Here is a 27869-nt window from a genome sequence, read left to right as displayed (position 1 = left end):
CCAGGTGCAGTGGTTCATGACTGTAATCCCAGACTTTGGGAGGCTGAGGCAGGTGGATCACGAGGTCATGAGATCGAGACCAGCCTGGCCAACATGGGGAAACCCCGTCTCTACTAAAAATATAAAAATTAGCCAGGTGTGGTGGCAGGTGCCTGTAGTCCCAGCTATTCAGGTGGGTGAGGCAGAAGAATCGCTTGAACCCAGGAGGCAGAGGTTGCAGTGGGCCGAGATCGCAGCATTGCACTCCAGCTTAGGTAACAGAGCGAGACTCTGTCTCAAAAAAAAAAAAAAAAAAAAAAAAAAAAAATGGCTTGGCAGTTGAGGAGCCACTGAAGGTTCTCAAAGTGACATGACTACCATAGCATTTTTAAAAAGTTAAAGTTAATTATTAATTAATATTTTTTCTCTCACTGTATCCATTTCCACAGGTAGTAGAAATTCATGCCTGGGTTGGACTGTAGAGGTGGAACACAGGCTATAAGGGAGCCTTTTTTTCTTTTATAATATATTTTCAAAGCAGTTTTTCTGCCATAAATTTTGTAACCACTAGCCCAGTATTGAGAGAGAGTGCACTATATAGTGAGCACTTTTATTTTTTTTTTTTGAAACGGTCTTGCTCTGTCACCCAGGCTGGAGTGCAGTGGTCCAATGGCAGCTAATTCCAGCCTCAAACCCTCTGAGCTCAAGCAGCTCTCCTGAATAGCTGGGACCACACCACCATGCCTGGCTAATTTTTTTTATTTTTTATTTCTCCAAGACAGAGTCTTGCTCTGGCACCCAGGCTGGAGTACAGTGGTGTGATCTTGCCTCACTGCAGCCTCCGCCTCCCGGATTCAAGCAGTTCTCCTGCCTCAGCCTCCCAAGTAGCTCGGATTACAAGCACACGCTACCATGCCTGGCTAATTTTTGTATTTTTAGTAGAGACAGGGGTTTCACCATGTGGGCCAGGCTGGTGTTGAACTCCTGACCTCATGATCTGCCCACCTTGGCCTCCCAAAGTGCTGGAATTACAGGCGTGAGCCACCGCTCCCGGACTTTTTTTTTATTTTTTATTTGTTAGTAGAGACAAGGTCTTGCTTTGTTGTCCACGCTAGTCTCAAACTCCTGAGCTGAAACGATCCTCCCTCCTCGGCCTCCCAGAGTGCTGGGATTACAGTTGTGAGCCACTGAACCTGGCCTGACCATTCCTTTACCTCTCTATGCTCTTTCTTCATTCGTAAAATGGAGATACAGTTAACCTTTGAATAATGCAGAGGTTGTGGCACCAAAACTCCCACCCCACATGCAATTGAATATTTGAGTATAACTTTTGATTCCCCCAGGACTTGACTAAGAGCCTACTGTTGACCAGGAGCCTTACTGATAATATGAACAGTGAATGAACACATAGTTTGTATGTTATATGTATTATATAGTGTGTTCTTACAGTAAGTAAGCTAATGAAGAGAAAATGTTATTAAGAAAATCATCAGGAAGATACATTTGCAGTACTTTACTGTATTTGTCAGTACCGTAAATTTACTTCGTCTGTCTGACGTGGCAGGCAAGTGCAGCTGCAGACTTCAGTCCATGGTACAGATCAAACTATCGAACTCTTTCTTATAAAATCCTGACTTTGCTTCTTGGGAGCACTTTTAGCATCACTAGCACCTCATATGGGTCCCATGGTGTTATTTGGGGTTAACGTATTTTACTAAGCGTGAAAAATACACCAGAACCACGAGAGGTCACTTTTTACTCTGACATGGAGTTTATCAGAGAGAGGAACTGGTCATCTGGAGAGGATTAGTTTTTAATCGGAGAATTGTAGTACTTGAGCTCACCACAATAGCAGCAGGATATGGCTATGAAGTTATTTTAGGAGTACAATATGTATTACAATTAATTGTATGCAGTTATGATGGAATATTACATCTTTACATTTGTGTACATTTCTCTCAGCTGCAGACTGCACCATTTATGATCTTTCTGTGCATAAGTTGTGATACATTTTAGCTCCTTAAGTAGATTTATGTATCTTCAATGATAGTAAACGATAAAATAGACTATTATCTACATGTATTTTATGCATTCATGACATTCCTGATTTTTATTGATTTTTTCTGTATATTTCTAGGCTATGTAGTTTTTTCAATTTGTCACAATTCTCCAAAATATTTTTTAGTGTATTTACTGAAAAAAAATCTACAGATAAGTGGCCTTCCCTGTTCAAACCTGTGTTGTTCAAGGGTCAACTGTACTCCTGGGGTGCTGGTGAGGACTGAAGGAAAGGAATGAGCATGTGTGAGAAAATGAAATGGGTGAGAGTCCTGCTGTCTTAGATCCCTTGAGGGAGAGAGGTTATGCTCAGAGAGAATGGTACAGTCAGACAGACACAGGAATCGTCTGCAGTCTGTATTTAAGGACATGCTAAGGCAATGTGGAGTGATTTTAATTTTTTTCTTTTACGTTCTAGGTTCTTGGGTGGCATTTCAAAATCTGCTAAGGGAAATGCACTTACTGTTGATATCAATCATGATTATTAATAGTTTGGATATTATGTTCATCTATTGTTCTTATGCTCCTTTCTGCTTTTTTCCTGAGCTAAATTTAAACGTGTTTTTTCAAGTGCAGTTTCTTAAATTCTTTTTGGAACATAAATATTCAAATAAGAAAACTGCTATATCCTTATTAAAGCCATTTGTGGTGCTCCTTCCTACTGAGCCCCCTCCCGTTGCCTACACACTTGTCTTCTTTTTCCAGTTAGATAATAGAGACTTGAGGGTAGAGATGGTCCCCCTGTGTCACTGACAGTGACTGTCTCAAATCGCCAATGTTAGCAGCCTGAAAATCTGTCTTAGAGATGCAGATTCTCTGCTGCATTTTTTACAGAGTTCATTGTATGTGGATCAAAGACAATTTTCATGGCTTATCTAACGTAAATCTGACTTCATAGCTTTCCCTTCTGCCCTCAAAGAAGAAAATCAGTACTACCAGATTCTTCTTCCCCAGTATGGGATTCCTTGAGCCATTGATACCATGTAGCACTTGAGTGAAGCTCTCCAGGGTGTTGGTGTGAGTCCACATAGAGACATTCTTCAAATTTAGCCTCAATCCTGCAGAAGAAGGACTGAAAAGGACAGAATATACATATGAAAGTAGATGTTTCCCAGGAAAGGGGAACTAATGATGGCAACCTGTGCTCTGTTTAGGTACCTTCATCTGATGTTCCTAGGTCACTGCAGTCTTGGGAGGGGACAAGGTGAAGGCTGCTGGGCACAAGGGAACTTTTATGTCAATATTAAATATAAGGAAAGCATCTGTAAATGAGGAAATATAAGCAATTGTGTTGATCATCTATGTGAAATAATTATTCAAATCCTATAAATACTGCTAATCTTATAATCTTTAGTACTCTCTATACAGCCGCCTTTGATTTCATTTTAATTAGGGGATTTAGCACAAGAACATCTTACAGGACAGACCTGACATCTGTTGGATTGTTACTTTTTTGGTGATTTGAATGGTTGGAGGTTTAACAAAGTATAGTATCTTAGAATTAGTATTTAAACGTGTGGTCATCATACCGCATTCCCAGATTGTATTTTATATTTTTTGCAACAGAAAGATGGGTTGTTTTCTCATAAGTTTTGTTTCTGATTATGAAGGTGACACATGTTCATTTCAGAAAATAAAAAATATAGACAAATACAAAAAAAATACTCATAATCAAAAGACAAACATTGTCAATTATTTCGTGAACTTACTTTGCCCTTTTAATCTGTCTGCCTGCCTGTCTGTCTATCTGAAACATATCAAAATTTGTAATGTATGTTCAGTTTCTTTTTTATCCTGTATTGTGAAATATGGGCCTGCTTGTCTCCAGTTATGTTCAATAGGATGCATGGTATAAAATGTTTGATTTTTTTTTTTTTTTTTAAGTGAGTCCATGGTCAAATCAGTTAAGAAATTTCTTAGTTTAACAAAATTGGTGGTGGTGGTGGTGGTGTTTTCTGTTCTTTAATAAAAATAATGGGAACTCACTATGTTACCCAGGCTGGTCTCAAACTCCTGGGCTTAAGAAACCCTCCCACCTCAGCCTCCCAAAGTATTGGGATTATAGGCGGGAGCCACTGTGACTGCAGGTTTCTTGGAGGCTTTAATAGACCAACATATATCAAGATGTCCTAAGCAAGGTGATATACAGTGTATTACTGCCTTGTTTAATTACAGAATGCTTTTTCGTGGGTTACTTGAATTTGAGCATAGTTTGGGAAAATGGGCAAGCACTTCGTGTGCTGGTTATTTACTGATTGTCCCAGGGCATCTATTTCTCACATTCATCTTTCCCCAGATATATTTGGTAATAAGTTATTTAATACCAGATTTGATTTGATAATCAGTTGTTCAATTTACAGCATTGGGTGAATTAGTTTTTTTAATGTATTTTAAATGTATAGTAGTTGTATTTTATCATACAATTATGATAAAAACACTCATTTACTTCTTTGGTCTCATCTGGTCTCTTGATATCCTGATGGCAGGCATGGAAACTCTCAATGCCCACAATGAGTTAGTGAACTTTTGGTTTGTTTTCCTTTAAAGTATTATTATAACTTATCACACCTCAAACACTATTTTCCTCTAATAATTCTGTTTCACTTGTACCTTTCTACTTACTGCCTTTTACTCCTTTTGCCCTTCCTACTTTAAGCTCTTCCAACTTAGGTCTTTGGTATTTTATTATGTGCTTATTGCATGAGATTAGTCATATTTAAATATAAGAGATAAACATTGACATGTACTTCTGTACTTCATTTTGCCAGCTGTTGAAGCAATTTACTACTTACCAATTATTCCACCATAGGTTGGGTGCACTGGCTTACTCCTGTAATCTCAGCACTTTGGTAGGATCCCTTGAACCCAGGAGTTAAAGATCAACCTGGGCAACATAGCAATACCCTATTTCTACAAAAAAATTTAAAAATTAACCAAGCTGACCGGGCGCGGTGGCTCACACCTGTAATTCCAGCACTTTGGGAGGTGGAGGCGGGCGGATCACAAGGTCAGGAGATTGAGACCACGGTGAAATCCCGTCTCTACTAAAAATACAAAAAAATTAGTTGGGTGTGGTGATGGGCGCCTGTAGTCCCAGCTACTTGGGAGGCTGAGGCAGGAGAATGGCGTGAACCCGGGAGGCAGAGCTTGCAGTGAGCCGAAATCGCACCACTGCACTCCAGCCTGGGTGACAGAGCGAGACTCCGTCTCAAAAAAAAAAAAAAATTAACCAAGCATGGTGAGGCACGTTTGTAGTCCTAGCTACTCAAGAGGCCAAGGTGGGAGGATCACTTGAGCCTGGGAGTTCAAGGCTGCAGTGAGCCATTATCATACAACTGAACACCAGCCTGGGTGACAGAGCAAGACCCTGTCTCAAATAATAATAATTATTATATTTATTATTATAATATATAACATATGTAATATATAATTTAATATATTATAATTAATATATATTTATTATATTATATATTATATATTAATTATATAAAAAATTGTGTATTAATATAATAATATATAATTAATATATTAAATAAAATTTAATATGTATTATAATTAACATATAATATAATAATTATTATTATTATTCTACCATGTAACTTGTTCCAGCATTCTTTATTCTGTCATTCTTCTTCTGCCCTCAAACTTTCTGCCAAACTTTTGTGTTCTTTCCTTCATCTTCAGCTATACAAACTATATTCAAGCTTAACAAAACCTTTAAAGAGTAACCTTCTGAACTTTTTTAATTAGGAGGGTGAGTGGGAAGAAAATGTGGTTTTCCCTTTTGATCCTTCCTCTATCCAAACAGGCACATTTTAAGCTGTTTTCTTATCTCTATATTTAAATATGGCTTTATCATGTTACATGTTTTGTATCTATAACTTTTGTATTCACTTTGTTAATTTTACCACAAGTTTTTTTGACTCTACTTTGTTTCCGTTAGTGTTGTCTCCTTCAGAGAGTGAAACAGTAGGAGAGCAGGAACTAGATTTATCAACTGTTTTTCTCAACTCTTCCTGCTTTTTGTTGAAGGGAGAATACGGAAATGAAAGGAGGTAGAAATTCCATTCTAAAAAGTTGCGTGCTAATTCATAAATCTTAAATTATCCATGGCTTGCACTAAGATGTGTTTCAGGCTAACTTGAAAGAGTGAGCCATCCCTTCTGTCTGAGATGCGACTTTTATGTAATGTGAGTGGAATTCAGGAAAGCCAAGAAGGGATGTAAAGAAAATAGTTTGCTTTATTTGATTATCTTAGCTCATCTAATATTCAAGTACGGTGAAGTTATATTTCTGTTTTTAAATAGTGTTCTATTACATTCTGAAGTAAGAATATTTATAGGCATTCTAAGTCTGTGTGCACAACTTCAAAAACTATTTCTATTTTTTTTTTTTTTTTTTAAGAGCCTGGGTATTACCATGTTACCTAGGCTGGTCTCAAATTCCTGGGCTCAAGCCATCCGCCTGCCTTGGCCTTCTAAAATGCTGGGATTACAGGCACAAACCACTGTGCTGGGCCTGGACATTTTCATAAATACTTCTGTAGGGTATATCTCTGGATTATTGGGGCATTTGAATAGTTATTCATCAGCACAGTTCCTTCTATTGCCCTGAAACATTGAGAACTGGTGTTGTATTTTAGGCTATACCAATTAAAGAATCTGAGAAGATCTCATTTTGGAATGTGGAAGTATTTGATGAGGAACGCTACATCTTTCTGGTGACGCTACCATATTGCACTGTAATTCTTTGACGACAGGAACTGTAGTGTTCCGCCAACCCCACCCCCTTCCCACATCTTCTTGTGTAACCTTTAAACTGCTCTTTATGCCCTTGGCACGATGTTGTTTCTTTCATTCTATTCCTTGAATTACTGTGCTCCCTTCCTTACCACTTAATCATTTCTTGAAAAAAATTTTTTTTCATCATTGTGCTTGTTGATTAATTCATTGTAAAATAGGTAAATAAAGAAGATATCAAATGGGCATCTGCCTCTATTTTTAATAATCTGGAGTTTACTGGAGATCACGACCAGAGATTTGGAGGTAACAGCATAGAGATGATATTTAAAGCTGCAGGCACCTACAGTATCACCAGAGAGAGCACTGGTTGCCATGCAGATTTCCAGCAGGTAACTTAATTATTCTGCCTTTGTTCAGCTGCACAGACAAATGTGATCCAACCGAATCAACACTCTGCTTTCCACAGTGATATTATTACTCCAGTGGACCCATGCTTCTGTCTCATCCTAATACACTTAGTGCTCACATTCATCCTGATAAAAATGCCCTTTATCCCCCTTCCAGAAATATGAAAAATGGTAAGAGAAGTAAACCATAGACACCACCCTGCAATCACTAGCTTTTCAATGGACCCCAACTGAAGACTGAGTAGTGGGCAAAAAGAGGCGAGAGAAAATGAAGAAGCACATGGTTATCGCAGAGGTCCAGAAAAGAGAGGTTCAGGGTGGAGGATGGGTTCGGGAGTGCAGATACTTCACAGAGCCAGACTGACAAGGGCTTTTTAGCAATCAAGAGGTCCCATGAGAGGTTCCACTTTCAGCATTCTCAGGGACTTGATGTCTAAATGACTGACCTACTGTGGTACAACTAGTCCCACCAGGAGATAGTTCCTGTTATTAAAGAGCTTACAATCAAAATGGAAAGTGTATAGGAAGGAGGCATGACCCATGCATCCCCCGTCATCTTCTTGCTTCTCTGTGTCTGCCCGCTACACCTGGAGCTTTCCTTGAAGGAGGGACTGTTGGATGTATGGTCCATGCTCAGAAGACACTACAGAAACATAGGGAGTGATTTAGAAGACAGGAGGAAGCATTTCTTCTGGAAGAATGGTGGGTTAGGTTGTGAGAGATGTTGAGTGATGAAACTAGTTGAATTGAACTCATTAAACTAAACTATGGGCCCTCTAGATAGAATTAGTGTTCTAGCTACATGGATCTACCATAGACTTAAATAGTATCTAGAGCTGTAAAATTAAACATGTAATAAGAAAAAATTTTATATAGCCTGCTCTTTCAACAGATGGAGGTGACATGCTGTGAATTCGTATTGCTCTTCTGTTTAATTCTATTGCTTTTTACCGTATTGGTACTTAGGTTTGCTGATATTTAAGAGAGTTGCTAATCATTGTCAACATAGGTTTGCTGTTTCCGCCTACCCTGAGGAATAGGTGTTAAGGTATTATTGAGCTGTCATCATATGATACACATCGATGGACAGCATTATTTTTGACTGGCAGTTTAATAAGTGCAAAGCATGTATATTTCCATATATACTAGTCAGTGCCCAAAGTTTATATTGTACCCCAAAGGGGTTTGATGCCATAAATAAGAATGAAAAAAGGGAGAGAGTGAGGGAGATGGAAAATGAGAGGGAGGAAAAAATACAAAGAAAGGAAGGTCCTTATGACTGAAAAAAAATCTGTTATTTAACATAATTGCCCATCTCGAACCTCATCAGTTTTTACAGGCCATTAAAACGTGGCTTCTTTCTCTCCCATGTGCTCGTCTATATTTTGAAATGAAGAGAAAACATTGAGTCGTTGTTATATAATGTAATGGGAGTCTTGAAATTTCTTTTGAATTGGTAAGAAATTTTTATATTTAAAAATAAGATTTTATAAACTCATTAAAAATATTGGAAGTATATGAGATGGTTTGGAAGAGAAATACTGATAGTGGAGACTGAGCATTTCCAAGTCAGTTTTATTTCTTGTATTTTACTGCCAGCTTTTAGTTTCCTCCTATAATGGAAATTACTTCACATCTACTAAGAAAGACAGTTCTGCAGTAAAGTATTTTCTAAGGCAAATGAAATGTGGCAAGAGTTTTTATCGTGGTGGGATTGGTGTGTTGTCCTTTTAGAGAATGAATGTTTTGGGAATGAAAGATGATTTATTTGGATTTCTGTGAGGTTGTGAGAAATGTTGAAAGCATCTAATTTTTATAAGAATCTACTTAGAATTATTATTTATGCCATATAGAGTATTCATTGAAATAATCAGCTTTTTGGAAGATGAACAGGTGTTTGCATTTTGGTTCAGTTGATCCATTTTCCTTCCATTTTATGAGAATCACTTCTTAAACCTTTGCCGTGGCCATACATGCTGTCCTTTGATATCCTCGGAAGCAACAGTTAGCATGTTTTGTCACTTGAAGGGTTATCATTGAAAGAGGAACATGTAAAGTTCTGGAATGTAAAGGGAATAATAGCAATCTGACAGTAGAAGTATCTAGAAAGCTCAAAAGCCAGGTTTAATTAGGTAGCAGTGCAAAACTATTATCCCTTTTACAAAAGACGGTGAAGAGGAGTGCTAGTGAAAACAATTGGCATTTATCTGAATGGCTCCACAGACCCAGCCAGCACGAGCCCAGCCAGAGCTTGCCTGGCCCTGCATTCTGCAGGCAGCATGCTTTTTTTTTTTTTGAAACACCCCTACGTGTTCCAGCCTTTAAATAGCAGTGAGTCTTCTAAAATGATGCTGTGTGCTGCAAGAGAAATGAAAGCGCCTGCCTTGGAGGCAGGAAGCCGACTAGGGAGATGCTTAATTATCGTGGAAGTAAGTGCTTGTTACCATTGAGTGGAGAGTGCAGCAAGTGCGGGTCGTCCTCGGGTGTCAGAGCTGTGATTTGTAGACAATGCCGCCCTGTCAGCTCAGTGCTGGTTCAGCAGCATCTTTCCAAACATGTATTTGGCAAGAATTTAAAGGCCACCTCTTGTGTAATTTATGGAGTCTTGGAAAAGGAGCCTCTGCCTTTCTTTTCAGAATGTACGCAACCATGCAGAATTTTGTACTCAGAATCTGTGTCTCCTGCCTCCTGCCTGACGTGCTCATGAGGAAGTTCATTTCCATGCCCGTCACCTGGAAGGATGCTAACAGTTCTCTGTCATCTGTTGGGGATATGGAGAGGGCCACCCAGAGCTGTGTTTTGTTTCTGCCGTCTTCATAAATTAGCACTGATGGGGTGGAGTAGGTTGTACTGCATAAGGAAATGCAGGCATTTTGTTCATTAGTGAGATACTTCTAGCTTTTAAGAGTACAAGAAACTAAGGAGAGCTTGGGAAGAGGTGGTGGTGAATGCTGGATTCATTCTGCAATATCCTCGTCTCGGTAAGTAATAAAGTAGAGGAAAATACAGAAGAGTGCTAATGGATATAATGGCTCCGGGAAAACCCTTTTTATTTATTTTTTTTTTTTCTGCTGTATTTGTTTTTGCCAACTATGTTAAGCCTTTGTAAGGAAACAAAAAACATGTATTAATTTTGGAATAGAGGAGTTAAAAAGTGATTGTTGCAGCATATTCAGTAAAGTCATTTTTCAGTTTTTACTTTTGTCAAAAAACTGTGTTGCTCTAATTATCTTATTCACTTGGTTACATCTCAAACTTCTGGTTATCACAGTAGCTCATGATGTTCTACATTTTTAGAGGTCATTGGAGCAAAAGTCTCTACTTTGGGCAGGAGCCATGATATCCAGAACAAGATGTACCCCTCCCCCTACCCCCCATTTTATGAAACAGTTCAATTAAGATGAAGTCTTAGTGGTCTTTTTTTTTAGAATATAAATTATGGATTTTATCAAATGAATTTTACTTTCTTCCTTTCTTTCAAACATGCTTTACTGAAAATATGGATTTTGGAACTGTGAATCCCAATCCATTATTGAGTCTTTTATTTTTATGTATCTGGTTTTGACAATTGCATGTTTGTTTTTAGATGTATTTATCTGCTAATTCAAATTATCCTTTTCTGTTTTAGAGAAAGCATGGGATTATGGCAACCACAGAGTCTCAGTAATACAAGTTCCATTCAGTTTTTTCTGAAAGAAAGCCCTCTGTTAAAGTGAAGCAAAGAAACTGTTGTGGATTATAACGTTTAGGAGTTCCAAATTTTCAGTGCTTTACAAAGAAAGCATCATTTAATCTTTTAAATGAAAAAGATTAAGATCTCATGCAACTGTTGTATTTTCTGGAAGCCATTCTCCAAAAGGGAAGTGCACATTTAAAACACAGATATGATGGTCCTTGCTGCAGGGATTTAAGTCTACTTGCTTTTACATCATGACCAGCTTGAAACGGTCACAGACAGAAAGGCCCCTTGCCACTGACAGGGCCTCTGTTGTTGGCACAGACGGCACCCCCAAAGTCCACACTGATGATTTCTACATGCGGCGCTTCCGGTCCCAAAATGGCAGCTTAGGATCATCAGTTATGGCTCCTGTAGGACCCCCCCGAAGTGAAGGTTCTCACCATATAACCTCAACCCCTGGAGTCCCAAAGATGGGGGTAAGAGCAAGGATTGCAGATTGGCCCCCAAGAAAGGAAAACATAAAAGAATCTAGCCGTTCAAGCCAGGAAATAGAAACCTCAAGTTGCCTTGATAGCCTGTCCTCCAAAAGCAGTCCTGTGAGTCAGGGAAGTTCTGTTAGCCTCAATTCCAATGACTCAGCCATGCTGAAAAGCATACAGAACACGCTGAAAAACAAGACAAGACCGTCGGAGAACATGGACTCCAGATTTCTCATGCCTGAAGCCTACCCCAGCTCCCCCAGAAAAGCTCTTCGCAGAATACGGCAGCGAAGCAACAGTGATATCACCATAAGTGAACTTGATGTGGATAGCTTTGATGAATGTATCTCACCTACATACAAGACTGGACCATCACTGCACAGGGAATATGGTAGCACATCTTCAATTGATAAACAGGGAACATCTGGAGAAAGCTTTTTTGATTTGTTAAAGGGCTACAAAGATGACAAATCTGATAGAGGTCCAACTCCAACCAAGCTCAGTGACTTTCTCATTACTGGTGGTAGCAAGGGTTCTGGTTTCTCTTTGGATGTTATAGACGGGCCTATCTCACAGAGAGAGAACCTCAGGCTTTTTAAGGAAAGGGAAAAACCACTCAAGCGACGTTCAAAATCTGAAACTGGAGACTCATCTATTTTTCGTAAATTGCGCAATGCCAAAGGTGAAGAACTTGGGAAGTCATCAGATCTTGAAGATAACCGATCAGAAGACTCTGTCAGGCCCTGGACATGTCCAAAGTGCTTTGCCCACTATGATGTCCAGAGTATATTATTTGATTTGAATGAGGCAATTATGAACAGGCACAATGTTATTAAGAGGAGAAACACCACCACTGGAGCTTCCGCAGCTGCTGTGGCATCCTTGGTCTCTGGACCTCTGTCTCATTCAGCCAGTTTTAGCTCCCCAATGGGCAGCACAGAGGACCTGAATTCCAAAGGAAGCCTCAGCATGGACCAGGGAGATGATAAAAGCAATGAGCTTGTAATGAGCTGTCCATATTTTCGGAATGAGATAGGTGGAGAAGGGGAGAGGAAAATCAGCCTTTCAAAATCAAATTCTGGCTCCTTTAGTGGATGTGAAAGTGCCTCCTTTGAGTCTACCCTTAGTTCCCATTGCACAAATGCAGGAGTGGCAGTACTTGAAGTGCCCAAGGAGAACTTGGTGTTGCACCTAGATAGAGTGAAAAGATACATCGTGGAACACGTAGATCTGGGTGCATACTATTATAGAAAATTTTTCTACCAGAAGGGTAAGTAGAGATCCTTTATTTCTTACATTTTCTTTTGCCGTACTTTCTGAAGTATTGTATATTAAGATATTTATTAGCAATGTGGCATAAGATTTGCATGTCTTCGTTATCTTTCTTGATGGTAAAATAGCTCGATAGCCATTTGCTCAATTTATTTCTTCTTGCATTTTTTGAGTTACTTTCCCCTTTCAGATATACAAATGTCTTGTATATTAAATAGTACTTTTACAAATAAAAAGCCCCTTTGACTTAGCGGTTGAAATGTTAGTCTTTGTTATATAGTAGATTTGCTGTGTCACCTTTAGGGATAAATGTACCAAGTTGAAAATATTTAAAATATAGCTATTTTTTAAGGATTGCAAAAACAGTTTTAATGCTTCTTTCATTTTTTAACACTTTCGCAGTAAGTACAGGAACCATGTCTTTGCTGCTTCAATGTTGTCATCAGTAGGCGGGAATTATAACATATTCCTGTCCATTTACAGGAAATATTGTGAAAACAAATTACATTATTTGACAGAAGTCACAGAGCCAATAGATCTCAGTGCCAAGAATCAAATCTAGGTCTTTGAGTAGAAAAGGCACTGAAGAGAGAAGTACCTTTGACAGAAGGGCCACTTCCTTTCTAATCTTTTCTTTGAGTGAGAGAGTAAAAAAAGAAAAAGAAAAAGAAAAAAAAATTATATATATAGTTGAGATTACACTTTATACACAGTTTTATCTCATACTTTTAAGAAAGACCATTGTGATTTACTGAAAAGTAAGTAGTATAAGTGAAGTCTTACAAACTTTTTGAGCAGCATTAATTAAGGAATGAGTTTAAGTTATCCAGAGAGGCAAATGAGGAAACGGGATGACCATCCACGAAGGACGTACCTCTGTGTCCATTAGCTAGATCAGTCATCTCTGCAGCCAAGTGAAGAGGCTTGTGGCGAGAGGCTCCCAGTCTGCAAACTACTCCCGCAGTGTTTTGATTTCCACTGTTTTGGGGTTTTGAATGGTATTTAAATTTATTCTTCTGAGTGAAGTTTAGTTTCAAATCTAGTACTCATAGCTTTATAACAATTGCTTTAGAGTAAAACATATCTTAATGTTACATGGTAGATCCCATTCCAGAAGGCTTTATTGACGGAAAAAATCTTGTCTCGTGACTAAATTCCTACATATCTATGGTGTGGGTCTTGGAATCAATATTGTTTTGCATACCCCGATGTCATTTTTAAACATTTATCTTCTCAGAATAATTTTCTGAAGTTCATATTTTAGAAATTACATCTCTCTTACACTGTCCTTTAAGGTCCAAGGTTTCTCATTCTTGCCAACTTGGCATTTGGGGGTGAGATGATTCTTTGTTGGGGTGGGGTGGAGACGGGGGCTGTCCTGTGCATTGTAGGATGTAGGATGCTTAGCAGCATCCCTGGTTTCCACACTATCAATGCCAGTAGGTTTTCCTCCTCCCTCTAGTTGTGACAGCCTAAAATGTCTTCAGGCATTGCCAAACGTCTCTTAGGAGGTAAACTAACCCCTAGCTGAGAACCCCTGCTTTACTGCACCTGCGCAAATGTTCTGCAGGTGTTTCTGAGCTGTCAATAGGTGGAGGCAAAATGGCCTCCACCCAAAACTGACACTGAAACATACTAGTTATAATCTAATTTATGTAGTTATGGGTACTTTTTTCCTATTAGGCACTATAATAACATCATTATAATAATGAACATTTTGGGTACTTATTGTGTACCAGGCACTGTACTAGGCATTTGCTATGCCACATTTTCTCATTTCAATTTCCTAACGCCCAGGAGGGTAGGTACTATTGTTAACCTTGTTTTCCAGTTGAGAAAACTGAGGCTTAAGTGATAGGCTCTCATGGAGCTAGTAAATGTTGGAGCCAGGCTGTCTGAACAGTCATGTTCTTAATCACTGTTTTCTGATCTCTGCTAGGTTAAAGAGATGGAGAATCTTAAAGTATTTTATCTTTCAAAAGTCTGCAATAAAAATGTGAATGCTTACATTCCAGATTAATCTTGTTTGTTCATAATAACCTCATAAATCTAATAGTCACTAATCCAGTAGTTACTAATTTGAAGCATGGAAAATACCCTCTTACCCAGCATAATTGGAACTAGTGAATTGAAAATATCAACTCAAGCAGGGAATTTTTAAAAAGTATACATTTAAGCTGTTTTATTGTCATTAAAACATGTAAGAATATGTTTGCCAAACTCTTGTGAGGCCAAAGGCTTTTCTCTGACAATGATTCTACTCTTTTAAATTCTTCATTGTGTTAATAGGCTAAACCATAAGAATAAAAACATAGAGACTAACAACACAATCTGAGTACAAAATCTTAGATTTCATAACTTTTTTCTCATTTTATCGTAGCTGTCCTGCCCACATTTAATCCAACAGCTTTCTTTTTAATGACTTGCCTTTATTAAGTCTGTAGTAAAGCCTTAGTTTTTAGTAGGAACAACGTTTATCTTTTGTACTCATATTTCATCAGCTTTCATAATTAAATTTCAGAATTAAAATAGCAAGTCAAATGGTATAAACAGCCCGCTCTTTGTCAGCATGAGGTCCAGCTGGTGGGAACAGAAAGTATGTATGGCACGAGGGATCACCCACTAGACTGCTGGTGCCACTGGGTATTCATCAGCGTGGTTTGCAGGGGAATGATGAGCAGTGGTTAATCCAGGAAGTTGTCCAATGGAAGTCAGTTACACAGAGTGCCTACTGTAAGAACTTTTCTTGGGCCACACAACTTAGAATTTTCAAGTCAGACGGGCAATTTGTTACAATATGATAATATACCACTAGTAATGGCTCTGGATAACAAAATTTGGAGCAGAAATTAAGCTCTGTAAAGTATAAACTGTACATTTTAAAAATTGTTATTTATACTTTTATATAGTATAAAACATATCTAAACAAACAACTCTGTCTTATAATAGGCAACTTTGATTCACTGAAATTAGCAGACTAACTCATTTTTCCTAATCAGAACCTTAAAGCAAGTCTTCTTGTTGAAGGAGTACATCAGTGTCAGATGTAATTTATCCTCTAGCACCAGGGTGTGGCCCTGCTGAGCTGGCTGTCACTCAGCCTCTTATCAGGTAGTTTCCATTTGGCTGCCTAATGCATTCCTGACTTCACTGTGGCTAAGTCTCAGGCAGGGTCGGGAGTGGAGTGGGAGTACTTTACTAAAGTATGCTATACAGCTGATATTATATGTAAAAATTAATCATATTTGGCTGATGAAGCTATAATCACTTTTTATTATATTGTTTTTATAAACATTATTTTACAAATTTAGACTTCAGAGGATATTTTACTCCAACATAATAAGCCAGGTCGATTGCTGGAAAGATGCTGGATCAATAGAGGAATCCCATTGTTTGTACTTAGTAAAATAAGCAACATGCCATCGATGCTTTTCTTTCCAGTCCTTTCTCATGCCCACGTCTCTTTGCCATTTTGCTAGTGAGTGTATGTTTATATTGAGACCCAAGATTAAATGACGGTAATAATATAGCTAACATTCATTGCATTACTTCTTTGTACTTTATTTAGAGTTCCTCACTTAATGCCCATTGGACCCCAAGGTGAATCTGTCCTGGTGATAGAAGTCCAAGTGATACAGCCACATCCTCCTTAGGGAGGCACAGACTAGGCAGTAGAGCTGCATTCAGATTAACCTGAATTACTTATCTTCCTTTGAGTGTGTGTATGTTTTCTGTTTTTATTTATTTTTATTTATTTACTTATTTTATTGTTATTTTTTGAGACAGAGTCTCGCTCTGTCACCTAGGCTGGAGTGCAGTGGCATGATCTCGGCTCACTGCAATCTTTGCCTCCTGGATTCAAGCGATTCTCATGCCTCAGCCTCCCAAGTAGCTGGGATTACAGGTGTGCAGCACTGTGCCCAGCTAATTTTTGTATTTTTAGTAGAGATGGGGTTTCACCATGTTGGCCAGGCTGGTCTCGAACTCCTGGCCTTAAGTGATCTGCCTGCCTTGGCCTCCCAAAGTGCTGGGATTACAAGCATGAGCCACCGCGCCCAGCCTTGTGTTTTTATTTAGTCACCATGATCAGAGTACTAAGGAAATTTGTAAGTGGAAAATACTAAGTTACAGAATAATTATAATGTTGCCTATATCCTGCATAGCTTGTTGGAGGAGGAGACCTTTTCCAAGCCATTACTTACCTTGGTTTCTGTGGCCCCACAATACTTCTTCAATTTTGCACTGAGTGTATAATTGTCTATGAAATATGTTCTCCTTGAATCCTATACAGAGGAATGCATTAATGAAGACAGAGGAGCCCATGGGCTCTTGGCAGTGGCATTTGTTCCTCCACTGATCAACAGTGTTGATAGGCTTATCTGCATGGTAGCTGGAGTGTTAGTCTCAAACTCAAGTTTCTGAAGATGCTGTGATAGGGAACGACCTCCCTCTACTGCACACTGCCCAGGAGAAACACAGTATCTGGTCTGAAGCGCATCTGAGAATATTTTCCCATTCCTTAAAAGAGGGGAAACTAATGCTTATGCACCTAAATATTCTTTGGATAACTGTAAGCCCCCAGATTTGATTGTTCTTACTGTTCACCTTCCTCCTCCTCCTCCATTCCAAAACACATATAAATCAGGTTGAACAGTAATTGAGGAGACAAAGTACATTTCAGTTGCTGTTTTCTATCTTTACCTCTCACTCTCTTGTCAGCCATCTTTAACATAGTTTCTTTAGAATACTACACTTAACTTGATTTGTACTAAAGTTACAGCTTTAGCACTCTCATATACTCTCAATTTTGCTATCAAGAGCTGTTCTTCCAGTTCCAGTCTGTCAAATAAGCATCATTAAATAGCTGTTATAAATTTTAGTGGATTATTTTTTAGTGCATAGAGAACATCAGGGAATATGATTAAGTATATTTCTAAAAATGTGTGCTTATTTTGTTTATTCAGGTTTTTTTGCTTTTTAAAAAATCCTTCTGCTGTGTAAATTTTAGGCTTGAGAAAAGTACCATGGAACGCTTTACAATTCAGTGTTCTTTAAGCATAATTATTCTACATCTAGTTTTTTGATGTGGACAGTTTTAGATTTCGGATAAATGATAGACTCCAAGGTCAGTAAGTCTGCTCTCCTGAACCATGTTGTGTTCTACGCTGTTGAATTTAGCAGTTATTTTCTGCCAAAATGAATTGAATGGTGAAAGTTTTTATGCATATATAATAAATTGTTTTAATGCTCTTGCCTTTCATTTTTTATTAAAGTATTTTTCAATGTAGTTTCATTTTTATACACTTTATATATAATCTATGTAATTAATTTGAAGGTAACTCTCTATGTATTCCCTCACAGGGAGATTTGAGGCACTAAATGCCTTCCTGAGAAGCTAAGCTAGGAGTGTGTTTTGCTGCTGTCCTTTTATCTGCTCAGGGCTTCCAGTAGCAAGGAAGCTAGTAGGTATTGTGGTTTTGTGTGTTTGCTCCTTGGAAAGCAGAGGTCCTCTCTTTTCTTGACTGTGATCTCGAAGTCCCAGTGTGGCTCAGCTGCACCTGATCTGGAAGGGCTTTCACAGTGCCTGAGCCTCTCAAGCCAGAGGTTTGTGGAAGCTGCTTAAAAGGGCGTGGGCTTCAACTGCTCCTACATGTGTTTTATTTTAAAACCAAGATAGACCATCAAAGAGCACACTAGTTCAAACACTTGACTTTATTAAAGGTCATCTTTTTAAGAGCCAGTCATATAAAAACAGAGTTTGTTTGGCAGTAAAGCTGGTGATGAAGACGTTTTCATTATGTCATTCATCAGCCCCTTTAGAAAGTTCATGTGAAAAATTTATTTTAGAATTTGATGCCAGAAGTTGAAACCGGTAGCTACCAAATGCCTGCCTTTCTGATGATAGGTATTTTGTGTGTGTGTTTTGTTTCACTTATCTCTTGTTTTACTTCAACTCCCAGAACCAAATTTGATGCTCAACTATACAATTTTGATTATTAACACATCTGCTTCCACTTTCATCTTTTATTTTCCTATTCTGTTTCATTAGCATGATTTGTATATATATCCTGTATCATTAATGACCTCAATTCTTTTTGGAAAAAGGTGATTAGTATACATTTATATCCAAATAAAATACCTGTCTCCAGGCTTTCTCCTTAGTTCCAGCTGCATTTCTCACCAGCTGTTAATCTGCCTCTACCCAGATGGCTATCTCATTGGCTTCTGTAACCCACATGCAGAGAGATTTGGAGTTCACCATTTTTCTCCCCTCCTCATCATTGCTCTCCTTCTGTAATTAAAGCTTCTTTGATGCCTCCTTCATGTTCATTGTGTTCAACCTACGATCTCTAGTCTACCCTCAAATTGCAGATAACTTCTGTTCCTCATGTCCCATTCCCAATTCTTTATGTAACTTCAGGGCCTCATGCCTGTTGCCCAAATTCTAGGTTTCTTAGTCCCTTTATAGTCTACCCTACTCAAACTCTAACCTCTTGTCTTTGCCAGATAGTCCTTTATTTAATAATGTAGTAAACATGTGGGTCATCTGAAAGGCAGATGCTGAGACAGTACAGGACTGCAAGTGGTTAGGGGCTTGGATGAGAGTAACTTAGGTCTGTGAAAGATAATTTTGCAGAGAAAGCCTTCAGTTCCTCAAAGGAAAGAGGAGACAAAGGAAGATTAGGCAGGGAGAGCCTCAGACCATGATGCAGATCTGACAAAGTGTCAGCCAACACAAAGGGTCAAAAATGAGCGTTAGAGAGGCATTACTAGAGCATCACTCCTTGTTGGGGAGTAAAAGGCAGGTCCTGTTACCCCAGCATGCTCATCTATTGACTAGGGGCTGCCCAGGAAGAGTGTGGCCCAGCTCAAAAATTGTAGTAGATTTGAAGGCACTGCATCCAGAGACTTTTAGCTAATCCTATTTCTTGTGACCAAACTGGTTGTAGGTTCTTCCTAGAAGGGAAATCAGAGTGTTGCACCTACATACAAAAATGCATTATCCATTTACTGTTGTCAAGAGTACCCTTCATTTTTTTTAAAGTAGTTTTAAAAATTAAAATAACTGCACATTTATTCACTCGTCTATCCATTTGTTTAGTCATTCAAATAATATTTAGCATCTGTTGTGTGCCAGATACAGTGCCTGGAGGAGAACAAATGGAGATACACCTCTGCCTTCATGGTATTTATAGTCTCCAGTTAGTGCAGTTAAGATGAATGGGAAGCTATTAAACAGAGGTTTTTAAAAAAGTCTTCTACAATTTCTTTGTTTCCTCTGTTGGAACTCTGTTTTGATGGATGGTGAACCCCTGGACTTATCTTCCCTTTTTTTTTTCTTTTGTAATTTCAATTTCTTTTTATTTTTGTTCTATACTCACTGATTTCATCTGATGACAAGCAGTTGCTATGTAGCTCTGTATGTTCTATTAGTCCTTTTGCTGAATTTTATTTTTAGCCGTCATATTTTTAATCCCTCAATAACTCGTTCTTTTGTTTTTTGTTTTTAGACAGCGTCTTCCACTGTCACAGGCTGGAGTGCAGTGGCGTGATTATGGCTCGCTGCAGCCTCAAACTCCTGGGCTCAAGTGATCCTCCCACCTCAGCCTCCTCAACAGCTGGGATCACAAGTGTGCATCATCACACCTGGCTAATTTTTTTAGATTTCTTTTTGTAGAGATGTGGTGTCACGATGTCACCCAGGCTGGTCTCAAACTCCTGGGCTCAAGCAATCCTCCCACCTCAGCCTCCCAAAGTGCTGAGATTATAGGCGTGAGCCACTGTGCCCACCTTGTAGTTATCTTTCATAATAGTTTTTTCTTATATAACCTCCCCTCCCATTTCTCTATTGGTATTAATTAAAAATTTTTTCTAAGTTCTTTTTCTTGAATTACTTGTATCTTCCTGTTTGTACATTTTACTTTTCTTACTTTTCTTGTTTTTTCTTCTTCATGCTGTTAGTTGTCCAGTGATCTTTATCACATTTATGAATAAAGGCTGAGGTGGCTTAATGTAAGAGGCTTGGGTTCCCCTGCAGCTCCCCAGCTGATCTCTTCTTACATAGGAGAAGTAGTGTAACCTTTCTATAGGAAGGTATCCCTGTGGAGTGAGAGAGCAATGATCAGGCTGCAGGATAGAAACCACATGTGTGTCAAATTAGAAGGTCTTTATCCTGTTCCACTCCTGCATGGAGCTGAGTTTCCTTCCCCGGCCCCAGGGTATGCACTGGAATAGGTTACTCTTCCTTTCCTCTCTTGCCCACCTGACAGGCTCCTGCCTGTCCTCCAGGGTTATGCAGCCCCTCTGAACCCCTCTCCTGCAAGGTTTAGATGCTCTCCCACCACTGACCTGACACACCCTAGCACCTCTTGTTTTGCATGATGATTTCTATGCTGCATTAATTCACAGCCCGCCTAAGCATGCTTTGAAGGCAAGGGCCACAGAATAGAAGGTCAGGTTTTACAAATGAATGAATGTTTGTTGCTGAACAAGGTATAAAATTTATTGAGTTGAGGAACCAATGTGTCTTGTATTCATAGCATCAGGAAGAAAAAGGTAGAGGAAGCCCTCTGTGTATATGACCTTGTGTTATACTCTAGACACTGGATAATACATTGCAGTTCTTCTTCCTCTCTTCTCAAGAAGTGAGACTATAGACGGGTCTGTGTGTGGTCATGATGGTTTTGTGGAAATTTACCAACCACCAGTTGATCCCCATAGGCAAAAAACGCCATCACAGAGACTGATTTTTACTATTGTAAACTTTACTGGACACAACTGATGGAAACTAAAATCAGTGAATGACTGTTGAAGGAGAAATGGGAGGAGAAGCAGGATTTGCATGACCTCCAGGTATTTCCCTTAAGACATTTGTAAACTACAGGAGGAAAGATAGTAACTTAATGGTGGAGAAACCTGGCAGACACAGCCTTACCTAAGTGAATCAAGGTTGATATGAACCTCTGGATGTACTGAGAAGGGCACATCATTTCTGTAGTCCTCTTGCCCAAGAGGCACAACCCCAGCCCAATCACTTGAAACTACCACACAAACCCAAATTGAGAGATAAATACTCTTCAAAGCTGTCAAGGTCATGAAAGACAAGTACACTAAGGAACTCTTAGAATCTATAGGGGATTAAAAAGACATAACAACAAAATGCAACATGGGATTCTGAATGGGATTGGGGGAATTCCACATAGTGGAAACACTGGAAAAATCTGAATAAGAACTTTAGTTAATGGTATTGCACCAATGTTAATTTCCTGGTTTTATTTGCGAGGGAGGATATCCATCACTTTGAGTATCATTTCTATGTTTTGGGGACATTTCAAGGCCTCTCTTCCAGCTATTTTGAAATATACCAGTAGATTGTTGCTAACTATAGTCACTCTAACGTGCTATTGAGCATTGGAACTTTTATTGTCTAACTGTATGTTTGTACTCATTAACCACCTTCTCTTCATCCTTGTCAGATGAAGAATTTGGAAATATTTTACCCCGTGAAACTCATGGTTTCTTCACTCTGTTGATTGTTTCTGCTGTACAAAAGTTTTTTACTTTAGTATAGTCCCATATGTCTATTCTTGTTTTCATTGCCTGTGCTTTTCAGGTCTTAACCATAAAGTCTTTGCCTAAACCAATGTCCTGGAGCATTTCTCCTTTGCTTTCTTCTAGTAGCTTTATAGTTTCAGGTCATATGTTTATTATGTCTTTAATCCATCTTGAGTTGATTTTGTATATAGTGAGAGAGAGGATTGTAGAATTTTCCCAGCACCATTTATTGAAGAAGGTGTCCTTTCCCCAGTGTGTGTTCATGACACCTTTGTCAAAAATTATTTGGCTGTAAATGTATGAATTTTTTTGGATTCTGGATTCTGTTCTGTTGGTCTTTGTGTCTGTTTTTAGACCAGTGCCACGCTGTTTTGATTACGATAGCCTTGTAATATGTTTTAAAGTCAGGTAGTATGATGTTTCCAGCTTCGTTCTTTTTGCTGTGGATTGTTTTGTCTGTTCTGCCTCCTCTTTTTTGGTTCCATGTGAATTTTAGGATTTTTTTCTATTTCTGCAAAGAATGACATTGGTATTTTGAATGGGGATTTGCACTGAATCTGTAAAATGTTGTCATTTTAATGATAATAATTCTTCCGCTCCATGGGCATGGGACATGTTTGTTTGTGTGTTCTTCAATTTCGTTCAACAGCATTTCGTAGTTTTCCTTACAGAGATCTTTTACAACTTTGGTTTAATTTATTCCTAGGTATTTTTCTTTTCTTTTTCTTTCTTTTTTTTTTTTTAATTTTGTTTTGTTTTTGTTTCTGTTGTAGGTGGGATTGCCTTCTTGATTTCTTTCTCAACTAATTTGTTATTGGTGTAAAAGAACACTACTGAATTTGTGTTGATGTTCATTTTGTATCATGCAACTTTACTGAATTTAATGATCCAGATCTAATATTTTTTTGGTGCAGACTTAAGTTTTTTCTAGATATAAGATTGTATCATCAGCACAGAGGGACAGTTTGACTTCATCTTTTCTGATTTAGATGCCTTTTCTTTCTTTTTTTTTACCTGATTGCTCTGGCTTGAACTTCCAATACCGTACTGGAGTGGTGAAAGTAGACATCCTTGTCTTGTTCCAGTTCTTAGAGAAAAGGATTTCAGCTTTCAGTGAAATCCGTGTGTGATTTTAGCTATGCGCTGGTCATATATGGCCTTTATAATGTTGAGGTCTGTTTCTTCTATGCCTAGTTTGTTGAGAGTTTTTAATCTTGAAGGGATGCAAAATTTTACCAAACATTTTATGTCTATTGGGATAATCATATGGTTTTTCTTCTCCATTTAGTTGATGTGATGTGTCGTACTTACTGAGTTGCATATTTTGAACCATCTTTGCATCTCTGATACAAATCCCACTTGGTTATGGTGTATTATTTCTTTAGTGTGCTGTTGGATTCAGTTTGTTCATATTTTGTTGAGCATTTTTGCATGTATGTTCATATAGGATACTGACCTGCAGTTTTCTTTTTTGTGTGTGTCCTTGTCTGCTTTTAGTATCAGAGTAATGCTGACCTCATAGAATGAGTTAGGGAGAGTTCCATCTTCTTCAGTTTTTTGGAATACTTTGACGAGAATTTGTGTTCTTTAGAAGTTTGATAGAATTCAACAGCAAAGCCATTGGGTTCTGGGGCTCTTCTTTACTGGGAGACTTTTTGTTACTGCATGATCTTATAACTTGTTATTGTTCTGTTCAGATTTTCTATGTCTTCTGGATTTGATCGTGATAGGTTGTATGTGTCCAGGAATTCATCCATTTCCTGTACGTTTTTTAGTTTGTTAGTGCCTCTGATCTTTTGTGTTTCTGTAGTTATCAGTTATGATGTCTCTTTTTTCATTTCTGATTTGATTTTGGTCTTCTTTCTTTTTTTTTTCCTTGGTTATCCTACCAAGTGGTTTATCAATTGTATTTGTCTTTTCAAAAAACCAACTTTGTATTTTGTAGATTTTTTTCTATTGTGTTTTTAGTCTCTATTTTGTTTAATTCTGTGATCTGTTATTTCTTTCCTTCTAATTTTGGGTTTGGTTTGTTCTTGCTTTTCTAGTTTCTTGAGGTACACCATTAGATTGCTTATTTGAAATATTTCTCTGTTTTTGTTGTAGTCACTTATTGTAATAAAATTCTCACTTAACAATGTTTTTGCTGTATCCCATCGGTTTTGTACTTTGTATTTTGGTTTTCATTTGTTTCAAGAAATCTCTTCATTTTCTATTTAGTTTCTTCTTTGACCCAGTGGTCATTCAGGAGCATGTTGTTTAATTTCTATGTATTTTTACAGTTTATAGAGTTTCTCTTGTTATTGGTTTCTAGTTTTATTTCATTGTGGTCTCAGGAGATACTTGATATTATTTCAAGTTTTAAAGTTTTTTTGAGACTTATTTGGGCCCTAATATATAGTCCATCTTGGAGAATGTTCTATGTGCTGATGAAAAGAATGTGTATGCTGCAACTGCTGAGTGAAATATTCTGTAAATGTCTGTTACATCCATTTGGTCTAATGTGTAGCTTAAATTCAGTGTTTCTTTATTAATTTTCTGTCTGGATGATCTGTCTAAGGATGAGAGTAGGGTGTTGAAGTCTCTAACTCAGGAGTCCCCAACCACTGGTCTGTGGCCTGTTAGGAACCGGGCTGCACAGCAGGAGGTGAGCAGCAGGTGAGCCAGCATTATCGCCTGAGCTCTGCCTCCAGTCAGAACAGCAGCGGCATTAAATTCTCATAGGGCGCAAATGAACCCTGTTGTGAACTATGCATGCGAGGGATATAGGTTGTGCGCTCCTTATAAGAATCTAACTAATGCCTGTCCCCTGTCCCCAAGGTCTGTGGAAAAATTGTCTTCCACGAAACCTGTTCCTGGTGCCAAAAAGGTTGGGGACCACTGCTCTAACTATGATAGTATTGGAGTCTTTCTCTTTAAATCTAATAATTTTTTTTATATATCTGGGTGCTCTGGTGGTAAGTGCATATATGTTTAGAATTGTTATATCCTTTTGCTGAATTGATCTATCTTATATAATGGCCTTCACTGTCTCTTACTTTGTTTAACTTGAAGTCTGTTTTATCTAAGTGTACCTATTCCTGCTCACTTTTGGTTTCCATTTCCATGGACTACCTTTTTCATCCTATTACTGTAGTCTGTATGTTTCTTTAGAGGTAAGGTGAGTTTCTTGTAGACATTATATAGTTGGGTCACATATTTTTTTTTCCATTCAGCCCATCTATATCTTTTCTGTGGAAAATGTAGTCTGTTTACATTCAAGGTTATTATTTATAGGTGGGGACATATTTCTGTCACTTTATTAATTGATATCTAGTTATTTTGTATATTGGTTTCTTTCTCATATTGTTTACCACTGTGATTTGGTGGTTTTCTTTTTTTTTTTTTTTTTTTTTTTTTTTTGAGACAGGTGCTTACTCTGTTATTTAGGCCAGAGTACAGTGGTACGATCATGGCCCACTGCAGCCTTGAATTCCCGGACTTTAAGTGATCCTCCCACCTCAGCCTCCTGAATATCTAGGACTATAGGTATATGCCACCATGCCTGACTAATTAAAAAGAAATATGGCCGGGCACAGTGGCCCACACCTGTAATCCCAGCACTTTGGGAGGCCGAGGCAGGTGGATCATGTGGTCAGAAACCAGCCTGGCCAAGCTGGTGCTACCCCGTCTCTACTAAAACTACAAAAAAATTAGCCGGGCATGGTGGTGGGCACCTGTAATCTCAGCTACTCAGGAGGCTGAGCCAGGAGAATCGCTTGAACCCTGGAGGTGGAGGTTGCAGTGAGCCAAGATTGCACCACTGCACTCTAGCTTGGGGAACGGAGCAAGATTCTTTATATTGAGATAAGGTTTTGCTCTGTCATTCAGACTAGAGTGTAGAGGCCTGATCTCGGCTAACTGCAACCTCTGCCTCCTGGGCTCAAGTGATCCTTCTGCCTCAGCCCCCTAAGTAGCTGGGACTACAGGCACACACCACCACGCCTGGCTCACTTTTCCATTTTTTGTAGAGAGGAGGTTTCACCATGTTGGCCTGGCTGGTCTTGAACTCCTGAGCTCAAGCCATCTGCCTGCTCCAGCCTCTCACAGTGCTAGAACTATATAGGTTTGAACAACTGCACCTGGCCTTAGCTAATTTAAAAAAAAATTTGTTTCTAAGAATGAAGTCTCACTATGTTGCCTAAGCTGGTCTCAAACTACTAGGCTCAAGCATTCTTTCTGCCTCACTGTCCCAGAGTGCTGGGATTACAGGTGGGAGCCACTGCACCTGGCCAAGTTTGGTGGCTTTCAGGAATCGTAGCATTTTTGGGTGTTTTCATGATGGTGGTTACCATTTTTTCACTTCCAGGGCTAGGACTCACTTAAGCATTTTTTTTTTTTTAAGCACTGAATTTAATACTAAAAAAGATGAATTTTCTCAGCTTTTGCTTGTCTTGGAAAGACTTTTTATCCTTCATTTATGAAGGATAACTGCTTAGTATAGTAGCCTTGGCTGACAGGTTTTGTTGTTGTTGTTGTTTCTCTTTTTTTCCCAGCACTTCTAATGTATTTTCCCATTCTCTACTGGCTTATAAGTTTTCTGCTTAGAAATCCACTGTTAGTCTGATGGGGGTCCCTTTATAAGTGACTACACACTTTTCTCTTGCTATTTTTGGAATTCTCTTTGTCTTTGGCTTTTGATGGTTTGACTAAAATGTGCCGTGGAGAAGCCCCTTTTTTATTGCTTCTGTTTGGGGATCTGTAAGCTTCCTGTATCTGGATATCTACATCTCTTGCTAGACTTAGAATGTTTTTATCTTATTATTTCATTAAATATGTTTTCTAACCCTTTGACTTTCTTTTCACTTTCTGGGACTCTGAAAATTTGAATATTTGGTTGCTTTATAATGTCTCATGTCTCATAGGCTTTGCACTTTTTTTTATTCTTTTTGTTTTGCAATTTTTGACTGTTACTTCAAAAGATCTGTCTTCAAGTACTAAGATTCTTTTTTCTGCTTAATCTAGTCTATTGTTGATGCTTTCAAATGTATTTTGTATTTCATTCAGTGAATTCTTCACTTCCAATATTTCTGTTTCTTTCTATAATTTCTATCGCCTTGGTAAATTTCTCATTCATATCTGATATATTTGTGTTCTTTTTCAGTATTTGGTTGTATTTCACAGAGCTTCATTAATTAACATTTCGAATTCTTTTTCTAGGATTTTGTATATTTCTTTTTGATTGAGATCTGTTGCTGGAGACATATTGTATTCTTTTTAAGATGTCATATTTCTTAGTTTTTTCGTGGTTTCTATGTCCTCACATTGCTATGTACACATCTGATATAACAGCTGCTTCTTGCAGTTTTTTGAGTTTACTTTCATGGGGAAGGACTTTTTCCTGAAAATGTATCTATAGTGCTGGTTGGGTAGGGCATTTTGGCTTTGATTCTGGGTGCATGTAGTAGTATAGTCTATGTATAATGTCTTTGTCTGTCAGCAGCATAAGTGGTATCTGTAATTTCCTTGACTTAGGGTACAGTCATTAATGGAGGCTTGCTGAACTTTTGCTGGTGACTGGGAGGTGGGCCAGTCATCAAGTCCAGTGGTAGCAGTGTTGGACTGAGTCTTTGTGTGTCTGGGCCTCAGGGCAGCAAACACCAGCACTTGTGCTAGCAGGTCCCGGCAGGTTAATTCTGGGGCTACAAGTGACTTGCTTGAT

At 38.5% G+C, this 27869-nt stretch overlaps 1 protein-coding gene across 16 annotated transcripts in view; it reads left to right on the top strand.

Moving 5' to 3' along the window:
* The window catches only part of SIPA1L1 (signal induced proliferation associated 1 like 1), a 408737-nt gene that overhangs the window by 249676 nt on the left and 131192 nt on the right, over window positions 1-27869 (top strand). For 14 of the 16 annotated variants that reach the window (XM_050797315.1, XM_050797320.1, XM_050797322.1 and 11 more), the window contains one exon: window positions 10815-12614. In XM_050797315.1, coding sequence (XP_050653272.1) covers window positions 11117-12614 — 1498 coding nt within the window. In that variant the 5' untranslated portion in view covers window positions 10815-11116. Of the gene's footprint in view, window positions 1-9469; window positions 10168-10814; window positions 12615-27869 lie in introns of those variants that run through there. The other 2 variants (XM_050797324.1, XM_050797329.1) reach the window with 2 other exon arrangements.

The sequence above is a fragment of the Macaca thibetana genome, chromosome 7, assembly GCF_024542745.1.
Source record: "Macaca thibetana thibetana isolate TM-01 chromosome 7, ASM2454274v1, whole genome shotgun sequence".
In the NCBI taxonomy this organism is placed as follows: Eukaryota; Metazoa; Chordata; class Mammalia; order Primates; family Cercopithecidae; genus Macaca; species Macaca thibetana.
The sequence above is the reverse complement of the archived record's forward strand: the minus strand, read 5'-3'. Positions and strand labels throughout refer to the sequence as shown.